Source organism: Saccopteryx leptura, chromosome 9, assembly GCF_036850995.1.
Source record: "Saccopteryx leptura isolate mSacLep1 chromosome 9, mSacLep1_pri_phased_curated, whole genome shotgun sequence".
Classification (NCBI taxonomy): domain Eukaryota; kingdom Metazoa; phylum Chordata; class Mammalia; order Chiroptera; family Emballonuridae; genus Saccopteryx; species Saccopteryx leptura.
In genome coordinates this window covers 3,815,047-3,833,060 of record NC_089511.1, presented here as the reverse complement: position 1 = coordinate 3,833,060, position 18,014 = coordinate 3,815,047, and the positions used below count along the sequence as shown (strand labels likewise).

The 18,014-nt window shown below is 61.7% G+C and overlaps 1 protein-coding gene across 1 annotated transcript; it reads left to right on the top strand.

Annotated features, from left to right (window-relative positions):
- Nucleotides 1-940: 940 nt before the first annotated feature.
- Nucleotides 941-17,710, top strand: ABCC12 (ATP binding cassette subfamily C member 12). Its single transcript, XM_066348509.1, has 11 exons — nucleotides 941-1,059; nucleotides 2,377-2,532; nucleotides 3,053-3,200; nucleotides 3,558-3,791; nucleotides 5,184-5,357; nucleotides 5,710-5,857; nucleotides 8,616-8,764; nucleotides 11,486-11,593; nucleotides 13,639-13,914; nucleotides 15,590-15,661; nucleotides 17,582-17,710. The coding sequence occupies exons 1-11, from the start codon at nucleotides 941-943 to the stop codon at nucleotides 17,708-17,710; spliced, it is 1,713 nt and encodes a 570-aa protein (XP_066204606.1).
- Nucleotides 17,711-18,014: the final 304 nt, after the last annotated feature.

The following is an 18,014-nucleotide window of genomic DNA, read 5'->3' as shown; positions in this document are numbered from 1 at the left end:
AAAGCCTTGATGGGAATTGGTTTATTTGATGTTCCCAGTTATGAGACCTTCCATAGAGAATTCCCTGCCATACATAACAGTGAGGGCTCTGATTGCAAGTGACAGAAACCAATTCGAGGTAGTTTAGGTAAAAGAGGAGAATTTATCTGTAGACTACGGGGAGAGGACGTCTTGGAACCTGAGGGCGAGAACAGACCGCAGGAAGGGTCCGGGACGAGGAAAACTTTCAGGGACTGGTGTCTGTCCTTCGGGTCTGGGTGACGGGAGGCTGGGGCGAGGGGTGTGCGGGCGGGCGGGCGCTCTGGTGTCCTCTCCACGGGGTTGTGGGTTGTCCTCGGGGGCAGTGGTCACAGAAGTGGGAATAATGTGGGCCTGTCCAGATGTGCCCGGCCCTGAGGGGTGGCTCGTGGGAGCTCGGACCCCGGGGTTGGAACAGGGAATGTGGACGCAGAAGCTCCTGGGCAGCTGAGAGAACTGGGAAGGAAAACGTGTGTGTGTGTGTGTGTGTGTGTGCACGTGTGTGCGTGCGTGTGTGCATGCGTGTGCATGTGTATGTGTGACAAATGTCTCTTAGTCACACTGGATCAGCAAACCCTCTTTCTTGGGGCTCTCTTGTCAGACTGGGACTCACACTGGTCATGGTCCCGACAGAAAGAGGAGCTGATCCCATGAGAAAGGGGGAAAGAATGTCTTCGCTAATGAGGAACCTGCAGCGTGGAGTGGGGGGTGGGGGGCTTCTGGCCACACTCCCCCCTGAATGTGGAAGGCTGGGGTGAAGCCATGTCTGAGGGGCTGGAGTTAGGGAGCTGGCCAGGCTGGAGCAGGGGCTGCCTGGTTCTCTCCCAGGGTGTCCTCATCTCTCGGTGAACCTTCCCATCTCTCTACTGCAGAGTGAAAGTGTCCCGAGGCCCAGAGCCCAGGGCTCCAGACTGCCGTCAGGATGGTGGGGGAAGACCCTTACCTCATCTCCGATCTGGACCAGCGAGGCCATCGGAGATCCTTTGTGGAGAGATACGACCCCAGCCTGAAAACCATGATCCCGGTGAGACCCCGTGCAAGGTAAGCCGGAAGGAGGGCTGGAGGGAAGGCCAGGTCAGAGCACTGCCCGCTCCCCATGCTGTGCTTCCTATGCTCGTCCTTTGTCTTTCCATCCATCCATCCATCCATCCATCCATCCATCCCATCCACCCATCCATCCATCCTCCATCCCATCCATCCATCCATTCTCCATCCTCCATCCTCCATCCGTTCATCCATCCCATCCACCCATCCATCCATCCATCCATCCTCCATCCCATCCATCCATCCATCCATTCTCCATCTTCCATCCGTTCATCCATCCCATCCACCCATCCATCTATCCATTCCATCCATCCATCCTCCATCCCATCCATCCATCCATCCATCCATCCATCCATCCTCCATCCGTCCATCCATCCATCCCATCCACCCATCCATCCATCCTCCATCCCATCCATCCATCCATCCATTCTCCGTCCTCCATCCGTTCATCCATCCCATCCACCCATCCACCCATCCATTCATCCATTCCATCCATCCATCCTCCATCCCATCCATCCATCCATCCATCCTCCATCCGTCCATCCATCCATCCATCCCATCCACCCATCCATCCATCCTCCATCCCATCCATCCATCCATTCTCCATCCATCCATCCTCCATCCCATCCATCATCCATCCTCCATCCTCCATCCCACCCATTCATCCATTCTCCATCCTCCATCCTCCATCCATTCTCCATCCATCCATCCTCCATCCCACCCATTCATCCATTCTCCATCCTCTATCCATCCTCCATCCATCCATCTATCCATTTATCCATCCACCATCCATCCATCCATCCATCTGTCTGTATCCATCCATCCACCGTTATTCACTGATCAACCCTTCACTCCTTGATGTCTCCTGTCCTTGGGTGAAAGGGAGACAACAGTCAGTTCATCTCTAAGGAGACGCTTAGCAGTGCCCTATCACGTGTGGTGTTGGCCCCACACAGACACGACAGACTTACATAGTCCAGTGAGCTCAGATACCACAGTAATAACACCTAATAAAATAACTAGGAAGTGACGATTTTTGAGTACTTACTGTCTTTGAGATAATCTATTTAAATGTATGTTATTTAATTTTTAACATTGTCTACTTTTAACGACTGACTTGTGAAATTCCTGACAATTTAACCACTGGCTCTCACAAGCCGCGTGGGTTGGTCCGATCACGCGGCTGCGCGAAGGAGCGTGGGGTGCGAGTCACAGACCCTGAGCATGGCTGTGGCTGTCACCGTAAAGAACATGAGCCAGGGACGGCGTGCGAGAGCGCCACGTCCTGGAACCCGCTTGTCTCGTCCGTCTCAGGCTGGCGTCCAACCCCGTGGACGACGCGGGACTGCTCTCCTTCGCCACGTTCTCCTGGCTCACACCAGTGATGGTCAGAGGCTACAAGCACACGCTGACCGTGGACACTCTGCCCCCACTGTCCCCGTACGACTCATCCGACGCCAACGCCAAAAGGTACCGGGATGCACCTGGGTCACCTCGGGAAAGGGGACCGGGGGCCAGTGAGTGCGCTCCCATTTCCCCGGTGTGGACACTGACAGCTACGGGCCCTGGTGGCCCTTCTCAGTGGCTGCGACGTGGACGGGGCTGAGTGACCTCAGTCCAGTGTCTGGGGAGGTGAGGACTGGGGAGAGCTGGTGGGAAGGCAGGATGTCTGGGGCCCCGCCTGAGGCTCCGCTCCGTCTGGCAGGGGTGTCCCCTGGTGTGAGGGCTCCCCCTCAGGACACGGGGTCCCTCTGCTCTGTGCTGGCCGGCCCCCACCTGGGCTGCTGCCCACAGCTGGGCATCAGCTGTGTTTCCCTTTAAAACACGTGTGCCATCCGCCCCGTAGAGGACGGCGGAGAGTCGTGCTGCCCGGCTGAGGCGCCCGGGTGGGGGCCGCGGGAAGCCCCCTTGCGAGGCTGGCCCACCGGCGCGGCTTAGGACAGCAAGTGGGAAGCGGGTCTCTTCCTTTCTCCCTCCTCTTTCCTCGCAGGTTTCGGACCCTTTGGGACGAGGAGGTGGAAAGGGTGGGCCCCGAGAGGGCCTCTCTGGGCCGAGTGGTCTGGGCGTTCCAGAGGACCCGTGTGCTGATGGACATTGTCGCCAACATCCTGTGCGTCGTCATGGCCGCCATAGGGCCGGTGAGTGGTGGCGGCCTCCTCCTGCCCCGTCTCCGGGTCCCCAGACAGACAGAGGGTGCCGTCAGTTCCCGTCTCTGAGCTGGTGGGTTCAGTACATTGTCATTATCCCTGAGCTCCTTGGGGGCGAGTTTTCACAGAGCAAATCCTCGCCAAGCACAGCGGTGGGCCCCGAAGTTAACGGAAGAGGCTGCCTCGTCCCCCCGCTCGCGGGCACTCTCGGGGGCGCCGACCCAAACCCGAGCCCCAGCGGAGGCTGCCTCGTCCCCCCGCTCGCGGGCACTCTCGGGGGCGCCGACTCGAACCCGAGCCCCAGCGCCCTCTCCTCTCCCCTCCTCGCCCCCCTGCGCTGTCTTCCAGACGGTCCTCATCCACCAAATCCTCCGGCACACCGAGAGCGTCTCCAGGAACCTCTGGGTTGGCGTCGGCCTGTGCGCAGCCCTTTTCGCCACCGAGTTCACCAAGGTCGTCTTCTGGGCCCTGGCCTGGGCCATCAATTACCGCACGGCGATCCGTCTGAAGGTGGCCGTCTCCACCCTGGTGTTCGAGAACCTGATGTCCTTCAAGACTCTCACACACATCTCTGTGGGCGAGGTAAGCTGGTCCGGGAGGAGTCCGGTCAGAAAACGACGACCTGAGTGTTCTGTGTGTCAGGTGGGCTTCCTGGACACACAGCGAGACTCCCTTTGGTCTGCCAGTGTCCCCGCTGGGGGAGGGGGTGGGGACTCACAGCACTGGAGGCGTCAGGGACAGGAGGGCCCCGTGCAAGCCGAGAGAGTGGGAGGTCTTCCCGGTTCCACCTGGGCTCTGGGGTGACCCGTCCCGTCCCTCTGGTGGTCAGCAAGGACACGGAGAGCACACCAAGTCACGCGATAGAACCAACTGGCCGATCTGGCGACCCCGTCGGCGTGGTGTGTGGGCCATCAAAGTCACATCAAGACCATGCCTGCTGCTTCCGAGTTGACATCCTTTTTCTTATTTTCATTTAAAAACCTTCCATTGGTTGGGGGGCGGGAGGGAAGCAGCATCAACTCGTCGTTCCTCTCCGTTGTGTGCTCATTGGCTGCTCCTCATATGATACCTGATCAGGGATCAAACCTGCGACCCCCGTGCACCAGGACGATGCTCTGCCCACCAAACCCTCCGGCCAGGGCCCGGGGTTGGCGTTTCCATAAGCCCTTAATCCTTGGCAATACAGTCCTCGCCATTCACGCAAGAACCCCCCCTCGTCCGGGGGACCCCAGGCCGTGTGAGGTGGGCGCACAGCACCGTGTATCGGTTAAGATTAGATCCTGTTACTGCACGGATCAGAGAGCCCTGCACACCCACGGGCTGATTGCAACAAATTCTGTCACTCTGTCTGAAGAGGGTCTGGAGGAGGTCAAGCGACCCAGGGCTGGTGTAGAGGCTTCCGGATCCTTCTTCCTCCCTATGCTAGCACATGGCTCCCGGAACGGTTCGGGGTGGGTGCTGGGACGCAGGCGCACAGCCACGTTTCAGAGAGCCAGTCGGAGAGCCGGTCGGAGGGAGCAGAGAAGGACTGCAGGGGTGTGGCCTCTGAGTGGAGTTAGCGCCCTTTAGGAATGTGCCCCCAAAGTCCCACCTGGCACTTGTACGGCTCACTGCCCTTCACACGGTCCCATGGCTGCACTCCCTCCACAGAGGCGGCTGCGGAAGGCCGTCTGCTAGAGGGGCACATGGCCCCCCTCAACAACGCAGGTCCGTGCCTCAAATGAGGAGTGGTCTCCCGGGCATGCTCTGCGGTGGGCATGTTCCTCTTTGCGTCTTTCTCCCTTGGCAATCTCGGTTCTGAAAGACTGACCAGAATGAGACCCACAAAACTCATCATGTCGGCCCCGTGACGGCCCCGTCCCGTCAGGCTGTGCCTCTCCTCTGTCCTCGCGTCCCTCGGCCCCTGCGGAGTCCCCAGGGGCCAAGACGTCTGCTGACCTTCCCCCTGCCTGAACCCCTGTGCTTCCTTTCCAGGTGCTCAACATTCTGTCGAGTGATAGCTATTCCTTGTTTGAAGCTGCCTTGTTTTGTCCCTTGCCAGCCACCATCCCCGTCCTCATGGCTGTCTGTGCGGTGTACGCCTTTTTCATTCTGGGGCCCACGGCTCTCATCGGGATATCCGTGTACGTCATATTCATCCCCATCCAGGTAACGGCCAGCCGCTGCAGTTGGCACTGCCTCACGCTTGCGTTTCACACGCGCCGTCACGGACCCGGGCACAGGCGTCTCTCCCGGGGTGTGCCCACTGGAGCCTGTGCCCGCTGGGTGCCCCAGATGTGCTCTCTTTCCCGGGCACAGTGTCGTTTTAAAACAAAACAGAAACACTTGACTGCGTCTGTCCCAGGGAGGGAGGCACAGCGTGCTTCTCCAGGTCGGCCAGGTCTCAGGACAGCCCCCCCCCCACCCCCCGCCCCCCGCAGGTCGGCCCCGATCCCGGGGACTCGGGACGATGGCAGCTCCGGACCTGTCCCCAGACACGGTCTACGTGCCTTGATTTCAGGTGTTCATGGCGAAGCTCAATTCAGCTTTCCGCAGATCAGCTGTCTCGGTGACAGACAAGCGGGTTCAGACCATGAACGAGTTTGTGACCTGCATCAAGCTGATCAAAATGTACGCCTGGGAGAAATCCTTCACCAAGACCATCCGAGGTAGGGGCGCAGCGGCCCGAACAAGGGCGTACCCTGCAGCCTGGGCTCTTCTCAGTGGTTCTCAGGTTCCAGGAGGGGGTGGAGGGCGCCCCCCAGCCCGAGGGACCCTGTAGACTTTGCAGAGGATTTGTAACCAGAACAGTCATCTGCTCTGATGAACGCAGGGGCTCCGCAGCTGAGCACCATATGCTTTAGCCTGTGCTGGGGCATGTGGCTGCTGGTGCTGACCAGTTAGTTACCTTCTACAAAAATACCCCACTTACGCACTGCAAGCTGGAGAAGGGCTGACTCAGAGATCTCCTTGACTTTGAAGATGTCTACACACACACACACACACACACACACACACACTCACACACTCTCACCCATAAATCCCCTCCAGGCCTGCAGAAGCCTCATCGCCATTGGGTGACCCACGGGCGTGACATTCCTCAGGCGGATATGAGGACACAGAGATACAGCTACTCTCTCCAAAGATGATACTAAAACCATTTCAATCAGATATAAATGCAAATCTAATTGCAGGAGCATTTACATAATTGCCAGCAGAGACTCAGGTAGTTGGCCGGGTAATGATCTGAACCACTGTTACAATTGACTCCCCAGGTCCACAATTACACTTCTAGACCAGCATGTAATTGGGCCCGCGGCTGGCTGGCTGGGTCTCAGGCAGCGGCTCTGGGAGACCTGCTTCCGAGCTCGCCGAAGGAACCGTCCCAGGCTGGGCCGCCGGTCGCCCCACGGGACCCTCTTTGAGAACCCAGAAATACGTCCTCACCCATCGAACTCACTTCAGCATAACTGATTTGATTTGAACACATGTGGTCCCATTCGACTTAGTTCAATGGCACACAACTCAGTGGACGTTAATAAACATGGGCCAGCTTGCTGCTGCTCAGCGCAGGCCACGAGGGGCACACCCAGTCTCAGCAGAGGGGTCCTACTTCCGTTTAAGACGGAGGGTGAGCTAACTCAGCTCAAACACAGCTGTAAGTGTGCTGGCTTCCCCTGCAGGACACCCCTGGAACCTGTCTGCTTCTCTCTGCCTCACCCCACCGTAGTCTAAGCCAACAGTCTCTCCCTGACAGCAAGGGCTTCCAGGCGCAACCTGACCTTGTAAAATGTCAGCCGGGCCCCTCCCGCCCCCCCTCCCTCCCCTGCTGGAAAGTCCTTAGTGGCCTCTCCCCACTCTCAGATGGCTCAAAGCTAGGACTTCAGAACAAACTCCAAATTCCTTCCCACGGCCTGTAGGATGCGCTGCAACCTGGCTCCTCGCTGACCGTCTCTCATCCCCCTAGCCCTGGGGGACCCCGCGCAGGCCATGAGAACCCTCTGGGTGGCTTCAGAACAACACACACACTCCCTCGCACCTCAGGACCGCCTAGAATGTCCTCTGCCAGCTGTTCATGATGACTTTGCCTTGACTTGGGGTCTCCTCCTGGGGTCACTGACACTAAGAGGCCTTCTTGGCCACAGTCCCCACCACTCCCTCTTAATCGCGTCACCCTGTTCATTTCTTTCCTATGACCCAACACAGCCTTAATTACCTTGGGCAGCCGCGTACTGTCTAGTGCCCCCTCTGGAAGGGAGCTGAGACTTGCCTACCCCTACGCTCCCAGCACCGAGCGCCACCCCGGGCATTGGGGAGGCTTCAGATGACAGTGTGCTCACCGAGGGGACACGTGAATCAGTTGCAGGCTCACATGGGTGCACAAGGGAAACCAAGAGACACCCCCGCAGGTGGGCACCCCGGGCAGCAGGGGCCAGGCAAAGCCAAGGGCAGAGGGGGCAAGTCAGCTGGGCTCTGAGGACATCAAGGATCTGGACACACATGGAGCTGGGGCTAGGAGCCAAGGCCTGGCTGCGGGGACACGAGGGTGAGAGCTCGGGGCAGGGAGGTGGCCGGGTCTTCTGGAGGACAGAGGCAGGAGGACAGCAGAGGTCTGGGCCCTGGCAAAGACGTTCCTCTCCTGCCCGAACGGCACAACGGCATCCTCTCCCTCGTCCGTCACACGGTGGGGAGGGCGATCTAAGGGCGGGGCCCTGCGCAGTGTTCGGCCGGGCACCTGGCACGCGCCCACGTGCTGGGGGCGCTCAGTATGAATGGCGGTGCGCACGGCGCGCCTTTCGCAGGGGCGTAGAGTTGACTGAGGGCCCGAACCTGAGAGCAGTGCACAGTCACGGGTCATCGCAGGGCCCGCGAACTGGAGTGATGCCCTGGTGGTTTGTAGCTGCTCCTGGGACCCGGGGCAGGCGTCTCAGTCCGGCAGGCGTGGCTTGTGTGGCCCCGATGGCATTGACTAACCCTTTCCAGTGCGTTCCTGACATTTAAAAGCGGGGAGAGGTCTCACCCGCGTCCCCACCTCAGCCTCGGGGACTATGGAAGCTCTGGTGGCCCGAGGCTGCCAGCCCCTCACACTGAGACCCACGGCGCCCATTCGGGCCCCTCCCCATGCTTCCTCAGGCCCTTCCCCTCTGCCCACTCCCTTCACGACCTCACCTGCCTGGGCCCTGCAGGTGTCTGAGCGCGTGACTCCCGACCCACAGAGAGTCAGGACTGGAGGTGACCTTGGAAACCCGCCAGCTGGGAGCCGCGGGCACGGAGCTCCCGGGGTGGCTGGCCCCGTGCCCAGGCTTTCTGTGCCGCCTCCCGTTCAGACATCACGGCGGGAATCCTTACCACGTGTGCCGGCCGGCCAGCCGGGCAGGGGCCTGCCGCACGGAGCGAGACGGCTGTGCTCTTTCTCCTGTTTTGCAGACATAAGGAAGCAGGAGAGGAGATTACTGGAAAAAGCTGGATTTGTCCAAAGTGGGAACTCGGCCCTGGCCCCCATCGCGTCCACCATCGCCATCGTGCTGACGTTCAGCGGCCACATCCTCCTGCGACGCCAGCTCACTGCCCCGGTGGTAAGAGCACCATGCGCACCATGCTGGCCTCTCGTGCTCCCCGACTCCTGCAGGTGCCGGGGGCAGCTCCTCCCCACCTCTGCCTGCCCTGGACCAGACCGCGCAGTCATGGCGGGCCCAGCTGCGTCAGAACCACACCGCACCCAGGCTTTCCCACACGAGTGCGTTGGCGGACGGGGGGTGGCGGAGACTCACAGCGATGCCTCTGGTCTTAGGCAGGGCTGGGGTCCCCGTTCATGTTGCAACACAACCTCACGTTTGGAAAACAACAATGAAACCAGAGGAGCAACTGCCACATTGTTTCCTACGGTGGCGGTGTACCATCCTAGATCCTCACCAGCGTGTGTGGACAAGGGGGCCGACTCCTCCACGGCCTCCCCCGCAGTTACATTCCTGTCTCTCGTTTTAGTTACAGCCACCCTGGGAGGTGTGACGTGGTGTCTCTCTGGGGTGGGGGTGGGGTTTCTGCCTCTCCCGGTGAAGGAATCCTAACTGATCGTCCAGGCAACTGACGTCCGGTTGGGATCTACCTGCACTTGGCGCCCGCTAAGGTCTGAACTTGCACCGGGCGCGGGCACGTTGCCAACCCTCCCATGAGGCAACGGGCGGTCCCGAGGGGGAGCCTGCTCTAGCCTCTGCTTTACCTGTCCTCCGTTCTGGGGGCCACACCCGGGGTTCATGTCTAGGGCTTGACCGTCTTACCGACGCAGAGAGGAGACTGTCTTATCCACATTGATTCGGGCACACTGGGGTTTGTGGGGGTCCTCCGGGCGGGCGGGGTTGTAGCTCCTGGGACAAGCTGTGTGGGGTCACGGCCAGACTTACAGCAAATCACCAAAGTTCTCTTGCCTTGACTTGATGATCTCTGGACGGAGTCTCCCCGTTTACAGACCATAAAGTCCCTATAGCGGTGAGGACTGGAGGGGTTCTTTCAGGTGTACACAGGTGCGCCCTCCTCAGCCCGGGGCTCCTCAGGCCAGGGCCTCGGAGGGGGGACAGGAGAGGAAGGCCAGGTGCCCAGGGGGACTTTAAAGGGGCCTGTGCCTTCAAAGGCACAGACACTCTGAGCCGGAGGGAAAACGGCCCCCAGAGAAATACACAAACAGCTGAAATATTAAACCCACTGTCTGAAGGGCAAGGGGCTAGGGAAGTCCAGAGAAGGGAGACAATGGAAAGGAGAGAAAGAGAAGGAAGAGTCCAGGGGGCTCACAGGGGAGGGAGGGGGAGCTCTGGAGGGGGCACCGGGCGGACCCTGCGTCCAGGCACTGCCCCGTGCTTCTCTGGGAGCTGATTTTATTTCCTGGGGCTCTCTGATCCAGTTCACGCTCACACAGTCTAGGGCCTGACCCGAGCCATGGACCCGACTGGCCTGAACAAACACTACCCCCATTATGGCAATGGTCTCCAATTCCCAAACAAACAAACAAACAAACAAGCAATTTCCCGACAGCAACACACCAGACAAGTTACTCTGAAACCACATGGAACACGCGTCGTTACTATTTTCTGAAACGATGATTAAGAAGAAAGCTAGACCAAGAACGGGTGCCCGGAAAGCAAGGCTCCCGTGTCTACAGTCCTCTCTCTGTGGGGCCGTCTGTAGGTCAGCCCCGAGGCGCCCGGTCCCACCAGGCAGCTCAGTGCTGTCTGTCGCCCCAGGCCCGCGCTTCCTGAGCCCAAGGCCCGTGTTTCCTGAGCCCAAGGCCCGTGCTTCCTGAGCCAGGTCGGCACTTCGGGGCCTGCGGGCGCCAACGCTCTCTGGGGGTGGATTTAGGACCAGATGTGAGGAAGGGAAGGCACGTCACTGGACTAACTAGGATTAGTGGGAGCCCAGGGGCCCTGTCCACGGGGCTCAGTCGACAGCAGGCGGGATCAGCAGGTTTGTCAACGGAGGTTGTGTTATTTACTTTTTAAGTGGGTGCTGAGGAGGATGCTGCTAATGACACTCTGGACCGATGAGAAATGAAATCTGAGGGATGAGACCGTGCGCCCCTGGGTGTACCACCCGAGCGAGGACGCCTGTCCTCATGGAGTCCGTGTGACACAGACAACACCCCCCCCCCCCCCACGCCCGGCTGGGCTCAGGGAGCAAGGCCCCAGTGAGGAGGGGCGGCCATGGCTGGGGGCAGTGGCAGGGGAACACAGGCCCTCCAACCTGTCCCTGGCCGCAGGCGGTGTGGAGGCCAGACCCTGGGGCCGGAGGCCATTCTCTGAAGCCAGCCCGAGCCGAGCAGGTCCTTCTGAGGAGCTCCTGCCTTCGTCCTTGGGGCGGGGAAGGGTGCTCAGGCTGCCAGGGTTGGACGCTTCCAAAGCAACAAAGAGAAAGGAACGGCCTGGGAAACCAGTCCAGGGTTCTAAGCGACCGGCTGGGCCAGCACGAACGGCGTGTGGCCAGACGTCCCAATGCATTCACTCAGAACCTGTCCTTGGGTCTAATCCTCTCTGGATTGACAGAGATAGGGTTGGGGGGGGGGTGCCTTTCCCACCACTTTGGTGAAAATCTAAAAACAACATATATCAAGGTGTTGCTATTCCAAACTTGCCAGCCTACGACCTCGGAGCCAGGAATTGAAAAGAAATGTCCTCTGAGGGTCCCACTGGGCCGCCGTCTGTCTCCTCTGGGTCAGGGTGGTCCCTGTGGGGGGGGGGCACGGCTCAAGCCAGGGCAACACCCCATCCTAACCCTTCTCCTCCTCTCTCTCTCTCTCTCGTCCGCTCCAGGCCTTCAGCGTGATCGCCATGTTTAACGTGATGAGGTTCTCCATCGCCATCTTGCCTTTCTCGGTCAAGGCGGCGGCCGAGGGCAGCGTCGCCCTGCGGAGAATGAAGGTACGGCCCACGCTGGGTGAGCAGGGAGGAGAGGTCGCGGTTTCGGGAGGGGAAGCTCCCAGATACGGGGACGCCGGGTCAGCGCCCTGGAGGCCGGGTCAGCTCCCTGGAGGGCAGGCTCAGCGGCTGGGTGGACGTCGGGAGAAGGCCCTCTCCGCGCAGAGCTGGGTGGATAGATGTGCGTGGAGGGGGCCCCGGCAGCGTGCTCTAGGCGGCCTGTCCGCGCCTTTGGGAGAAGTGAGACGAAGTCCCTGCACAGAGAGAGGACGCCCTGACCCTGCGCCCTTTATCCACGCCGTTCGTGTTACATTGTTCCAAGAGCGTGGGTGGGGGGGTGGGGGTGGGGGAGGGGGAGGCTTGCATTGAGCCCCCCCCCTCCCCCACTGCCGGTCGGGTTTGTCCTATAAGGGCGTGTCAGTGAGAGTGACGGGGGGCACCCTATGTCCACACTATCGGTCACTTTTCTTGTGTACCTGCTCGCCAGAGCCGTGCCGGCACTTCCTGTGGACTACAGGCACCGCGGGGAATGCAAACACAAGGACGACAGAGTCTTGACTCCCATGAGCCTCCGCTCTAGTGTAGGGCCGGGTACCCGGCACGCGCCGTGCGCAGTGAGGACGGAAGTGACGCGCACGAAGGGCCGACAGAGGTGGAGGCGACAGGGAAGGAGAGGGCGTTGCAGACAAGAGGGCAGTGTGCCCACATAGCTGTGAACTGGCCGAGAGGTCCTACTCACTCGAGCCAGGAGTCTGGAAGTGACCGGAAGCATCTCCGGTCTCCGTCCCCCTTCCCTCTTACCACCCACCTCTAACCCACCGAGAGCCCTGGCGACTCCTCCCCTGATCACTGTAGCCCCCCAGTTTTAAAAGGCGCCGTGGGTAAGACTGGTTAGAAGGTACGCTGATGAATTCTCACTTTTTGGACAAAAGACAAGACTCGCCGCCACCCTCAGGTTTGTGGTGCGTGTCATGCGGCCAGATATCTCAGACTAGAGGAGCAACGCTGTTTAACTCGGCACGCTCCGCTCTGCCCCTCTGGCCACCGCCTTCACCAGCGCCTCCTCCCCCTCCGAACCATCACGGCGACTCACGGACCAGCTGTCCTTTTCCCAAGCCCTCCCCAGCCTCGGACCGCATTCAGCACCGAGAGCTGTTAAACATTGGTCTGACCACTGATTTTCTTTCACCTGCTAGAGATGCTTGAATCCCTGTCCCCTCCGGGTCTGAGGCTGAGCCTCCCACCAGCGGTCCTCAGTTACATCTCTACCTCATCTCCTGTCCCCTTCCTGCCCTGAGCTCTGGGCCTCAGTGACCCCGAAGGGCTGGTCTCACCCCCAGCCCCGCCCTCACCAGCCCCGCCCCCACCAGCCACGCCCCCACCAGCCACGCCCTCACCAGCCACGCCCCCACCAGCCACGCCCTCACCAGCCACGCTGCCGCTCACACTCTGCCCTGTAGCAGGAAGCTCTCCTCCTCTCCGCCCGCCCTTGTCTCCGCCTGCACAGCCCGGGCCTCCAGGGTGGGGGCCCCAGAGTCCTGTCTCCGCCTTCTCCCTACTACAGAAATTACCTGTCATGTCCCCCCCCACCACTGTCATCTCCTCGAGGACAGGAACTGTGCCTTTCCATATTTGCGTGTCTGCCGTTTACCCCAGAATCCGGTGCCGAGTAGGCACTTGGCACACTTTGCTGAACTGAGCCGAGTGGGGACCCAGGAAGGGGGCCCAGCAGAGACCGGGCATGTGCCCACGGTTTCATAGGCATCAGTGCCAGGCCATGAGCCCACCCCCCGGAGACGGGCAAGGCTGCTGTCCTGGGCATGAGGGTAAAACGTCGCTGGGGTTAGCATTCCCCATGGGGGTGACCGTCACGGCCGGGGGACTGTTCCTGCGGCAGGCACTCCTGGGGGAATAGCCTCAAAGACCCTCCTCGGGATGTCCTCGGTAGAGCCACCAAGACCGTAATGCGGGGACACTAAAAGGTACATTGGGGTGACTCTTGCAAACGGACAGCGTCTACCCAGTTAATCTTGTTTCTTTAATCTTAGAAAATTCTCGTAGCTAAGAGCTCCCCATCTTACGTCACCCAGCCAGAAGGCCCAGACACTGTCTTGCTTTTAGCAAACGCCACCTTGACCTGGGAGCAGGAAGCCAGGAGGATTAGCGACGTCCAGGGAGCAGAGCACCAGAGGAGGCACCTTCTCGGGCACCAGCGGTCAGAGGCCTACGGTGTGAGCCCGTCCACCCAGGGGGCCGCTGGCCCCGAGGCGCCCCCAGGCCGCCCCAAGGCGGTTCTGCAGGACATCAGCTTCGTGGTGAGAAAGGTGGGTCTGGGCTCTGCGGGCTGGCCTCGCGCCCTTCCGGGTGGGTGGGGGCTGGACGCGGTGGCGGGCTGTCTCTAGCCGGCTGTTTCCTTCCCAAGCTGTAAAACCGGGCACCTGAACCACGCAGACACCCTCTCTGCGCCCAGAGGAGATGGTGGCTGTCTTGGTGCCAGTCTTCCAGCCCCACGCCAGGCGTGTGCCGCCCACGCCAGTGTCGAAGGGGCCGTCCACTCGGGCGGCTGAGGCTCAGCCTGACGGGCTTGCGTAGACGTTTTCAGACTCGTTCTCAGTTTTACGTCGGAGGACTAGGACGGGTAACAGTTGCTGACCTCACGCGCAGGTCCCCAGTGGGCTCACTTAACCACCCCAGCACCCCGACGGGGCAGGTGCGAGCGCCAGCCCAGCCTCACGGCTGAGGAGCCGAAGGCACGGGGAAGCTGAGGACTCGCCCGAGTCCCACGCTAGTTAGTGCCGGAAGAGGGCTTCCCTCTCAGCGTGCCCGGCCCCGGGGGCCCGGCCCGTATCCACCACCCAGGGCCGCCCTTGTTAAAAGCAAACTGCGGTCGACAAGCAGCCCAGTGAAGGAGGCCAGCCGGGGTCTGTCTCTGTCACCACGCCCCTCTCCCAGGATGGAGACCAGCGTCCAGGCGAGCTCTGCTTAGGGGCCGTCCGGGCTCGTGCCCTGAGAACAGGGCAGCAGGGCTCCCGGGATGGCAGAGCTGGCGTTGCTGCGGCGGGCTTGGCATTACCCTGTGCCGAGTGCTTAACCTCCCACCTGCTGACCCACCTCCCCCGTGGGCGCCCCGCAGCAGGGCAGGGTCCTGTTTACTCTGGGGTGCCAGGCGCAGCTGGGGACAGCGCCGCCCCCCTCGCCTTCTTCCAGTCTGACTCAAACATCACCTGTGCAGGTGCAGTCGGGGACCCACCCAAGGGCTCTGGCCACCTTCCGATGGCCAGACCTGCCTCGGGGCCCGAGGGCTCTCCCCATCACCCACAAAGTGACACGACATCACACAGCCAGGGGGCGGCTCGCCAACACGGAGCTGGAGCTGGGCGTTGGCCCCGACTCCCTCCGCCGCCGGGGGAGCACTGGGCTCCGTCTCCCAGCAGGACTGACCCCTCGCCTCCCGCGGGAGCTGACCTAAGGACAGACAGGGCGGCCCCCTCCTGAACAAGCCGCTTTCTCTCAGCTCCCTGACTCGGGGCGTGAGTCTGCAAGGCCTCGCTGAGAGTGCGCCCTGGCAGGAGGGCCTCTGCCTCCCCTTCCGCCTGTCTCCACGGCAGGCGCCTGACAAACCCTGCACGTCACCCACTCGTCTTACTCACGTTCTGCCCCCAACTCGCTGTTCACGTCGTGAGACCTGCTTTCCGGGAGCCGGTGCAGGACAGCCTCGCGCCCAGGGCCTGTGCGTCCCAGGCCAGCGCGAGGCTGCTGCACACGCTGGGGGGGTGGGGGGGGCACACCGGGATTCTCTGAGCCCTCCAGCGCCCCACCGCCCGGCGCAGGGGGACGCGCTTACCCGGCACCGGGGTCCTGCGTCCTCCAGGCTGTGCGTCTGGGCTGGGGCTGGGCTGTGACGTGGCACCACACCTCCTGGGGCGGCAGTGACCCCTAGCTCCTAAGACCCTGTGCGGACAGGGAGGACGACTGTATCTTTCTCTGTCCCTCTGGCAGGGCAAGGTCCTGGGGATCTGCGGGAACGTTGGGAGCGGGAAGAGCTCTCTCCTGGCGGCTCTCCTGGGACAGGTACGGCGTGCGGGCAGCGCTGAGAGGGCGGGACATTCACGACCAGGACAGGGTCCCCGCCCGTGTGTGGGCTCCATGCAGACGTGGGCTTGGCGACTGTGTCCAGGAGGTCGATATGCTGGACATTCACAACCAAGACAGGGTCCCCGCCCGCGTGTGGGCTCCCGTGCAGACAGTGGGCTTGGCGACAGTGTCCAGGAGGTCGATGTGCTGGACATTCAGGACTGTGGCAGGGTCCCCGCCCCGTGTGGGCTCCCGTGCAGACAGTGGGCTTGGCGACAGTGTCCAGGAGGTCGATGTGCTGGACATTCAGGACTGTGGCAGGGTCCCCGCCCCGTGTGGGCTCCCGTGCAGACAGTGGGCTTGGCGACTGTGTCCAGGAGGTCGATGTGCTGGGCAGCTCCGCGCCCTTGGTCAGACGGGGGCTAAGCTCTCCAGACTCTTGGGTCTGCCTCCGAGGACGCGCGTTACGCGGTGACTGCCCCCTTGCCCAGAGCTCCATCTTGGTCGAAGGAGGAGACGGGTCATTAAATCCATGGTTTCCTCCCGACACAAGCTGTCCTGAGTAGAAAGGCCAGCGGGGCAGCTTCATGGGGCAGAACCCAGGAGCCTGCGACTCATGAAGACTTTGGACGTGTTTTTCCCACGTCCGTGTCCACACCACCAGCGTCTGCCCAGGGCAGCTGCCCCTCCAAGCCTCCCTCGGCGAGGGGCTGCGTGTGCGTATGAGCCACAGTGGCGACGCGCAGCCGGCTCCCCTGCAGAGCTCCCGGTTGGAAGAGGGGGGAACCGGGGTCTTGTCTCCTGTCCGCACCTCCTGCTGTGCGGCCCCAGGGAGACGGCCGAGCCCGGCGGTGTTCACAGGCCTCCGAGTTGCCAGGGCATCTCATCCACACGAATGAGAAGCTGTCTGGGGGCGCTCACCCTGGCCCCCCTCACTGTGCTCAGTGGGGCGGCGGGGAGGCAGGGTGGTCGAGCCCGTGGGCCCCGGACTGCCCGGGTCCACCCCCTGTCTCAGCCTCGGGCTCACTGTTTCCCCTCGAGTATCACCTCTCTGAGCCTGGGCTTCCGCCTGTACAAGGACAGTGAGGGGGCTGTAGTGAGGGTTAAAGGAGGTGACGTGGGTAACGGGCGATGGCAGCACGGTTCCCGGTTACGCTCATGGGGTCAGCGTGTTCTGTGCGTGTAACACAGTGCCTGGCGTACACAGTTCACGCCAGCCGTTTCTATTCTTGCCACCTCCAAGCTTAACTGTGGACCATTCCTGAGGGGACACGGTGTCACATCCCTTGACCACCGTGACGACTCTCCTTCCCTGTCCCCGACACACTGCCACTGCCAGACGAGCGTCAGCCTTAAGCCCACAGCCGCCTCCCCTCCCGTCCCGACAGCTGACGCCCTCACGGCCGCAGTGAACTGCGCACTCAGGGTCACAGATGGGAGCCCACGTGTGTGTTTTAGTTGGACGGCTCAGTGTTTTAATAGTCTGAAATTTCCACATGACATGAGACTTTTCGCTCCTCTTGGAAAAAAATGAGGAACTGCGGCTACGCCCGGCCGGCGTCCTTACACCGGACGAACTCCGCTGCCCGCAGGGGATGTGCCAGGGCCCCGCCCCCAGCCCTGCTGCTGGCCGCCCCTGTGGCCTGGCTGAGGAGGGAGAGGGGGCCCCTGCGATGGGTCGGCCGGTGCTCTCCGGCCAGCAGCGGAACCCGTTCCTGCCTGGCCCCCTGCAGATGTGCGCCCTTGAGACCCTCGGTCTGCCCAGTTGGGCTCTGCAGCCTCTGGACGAGACACACCGACCCCTGCTTGCACCTCCAGAGTGACGGTGCACCCGATAAGGGGTGCGGGCGTCCAGGGGCCCCGGGGGGGAGGAGTTCGTGAGGTGAGCGCCTGAGGGTTCTCTGGCTTCGTCTCCAGATGCAGCTGCAGCACGGCGTGGTGGCGGTCAGCGGGACTCTGGCCTACGTGTCCCAGCAGGCGTGGATCTTCCACGGCAGCGTGAGGGAGAACATCCTGTTCGGAGCGCAGTACGACCCCCAAAGGTAAAGCGAGCGTTGGGAGCAAGAGGCTTTCCTGTCTGGGACCCTCCCCTGCAGAAGCTGGTGCCCTCGAGGGGTCACGGGTGCCGAGGGGTGTCACACGCACCAACCTCCTCCTCCCGCATGGCGGGGACGCCGTGAGCACAGGGGCCATGCGGAGTCAGCTCTGTGTCAGGTGGGGGAAGCTGGACATCCAGGACCCTTCGCCTCGGCCCACAGCGACAGCCACGTCCCTGGGTGCAGCCCAGGACAGCGACAGCGGCCGGGTCTCCCCGCCGCGCTGACCTCTCCCCTCCCGACCACAGGTACCA

What these genes read in the sequence shown, in the direction of transcription:
- ABCC12 (XM_066348509.1), top strand. Translation starts at nt 941, where the DNA reads ATGGTGGGGGAAGACCCTTACCTCATCTCCGATCTGGACCAGCGAGGC. An exon ending in TCCGACGCCAACGCCAAAAG is followed by an intron (nt 2,533 to 3,052) that starts GTACCGGGATGC and finishes CTTTCCTCGCAG; the next exon opens with GTTTCGGACCCTTTGGGACG. An exon ending in TCATATTCATCCCCATCCAG is followed by an intron (nt 5,358 to 5,709) that starts GTAACGGCCAGC and finishes CCTTGATTTCAG; the next exon opens with GTGTTCATGGCGAAGCTCAA.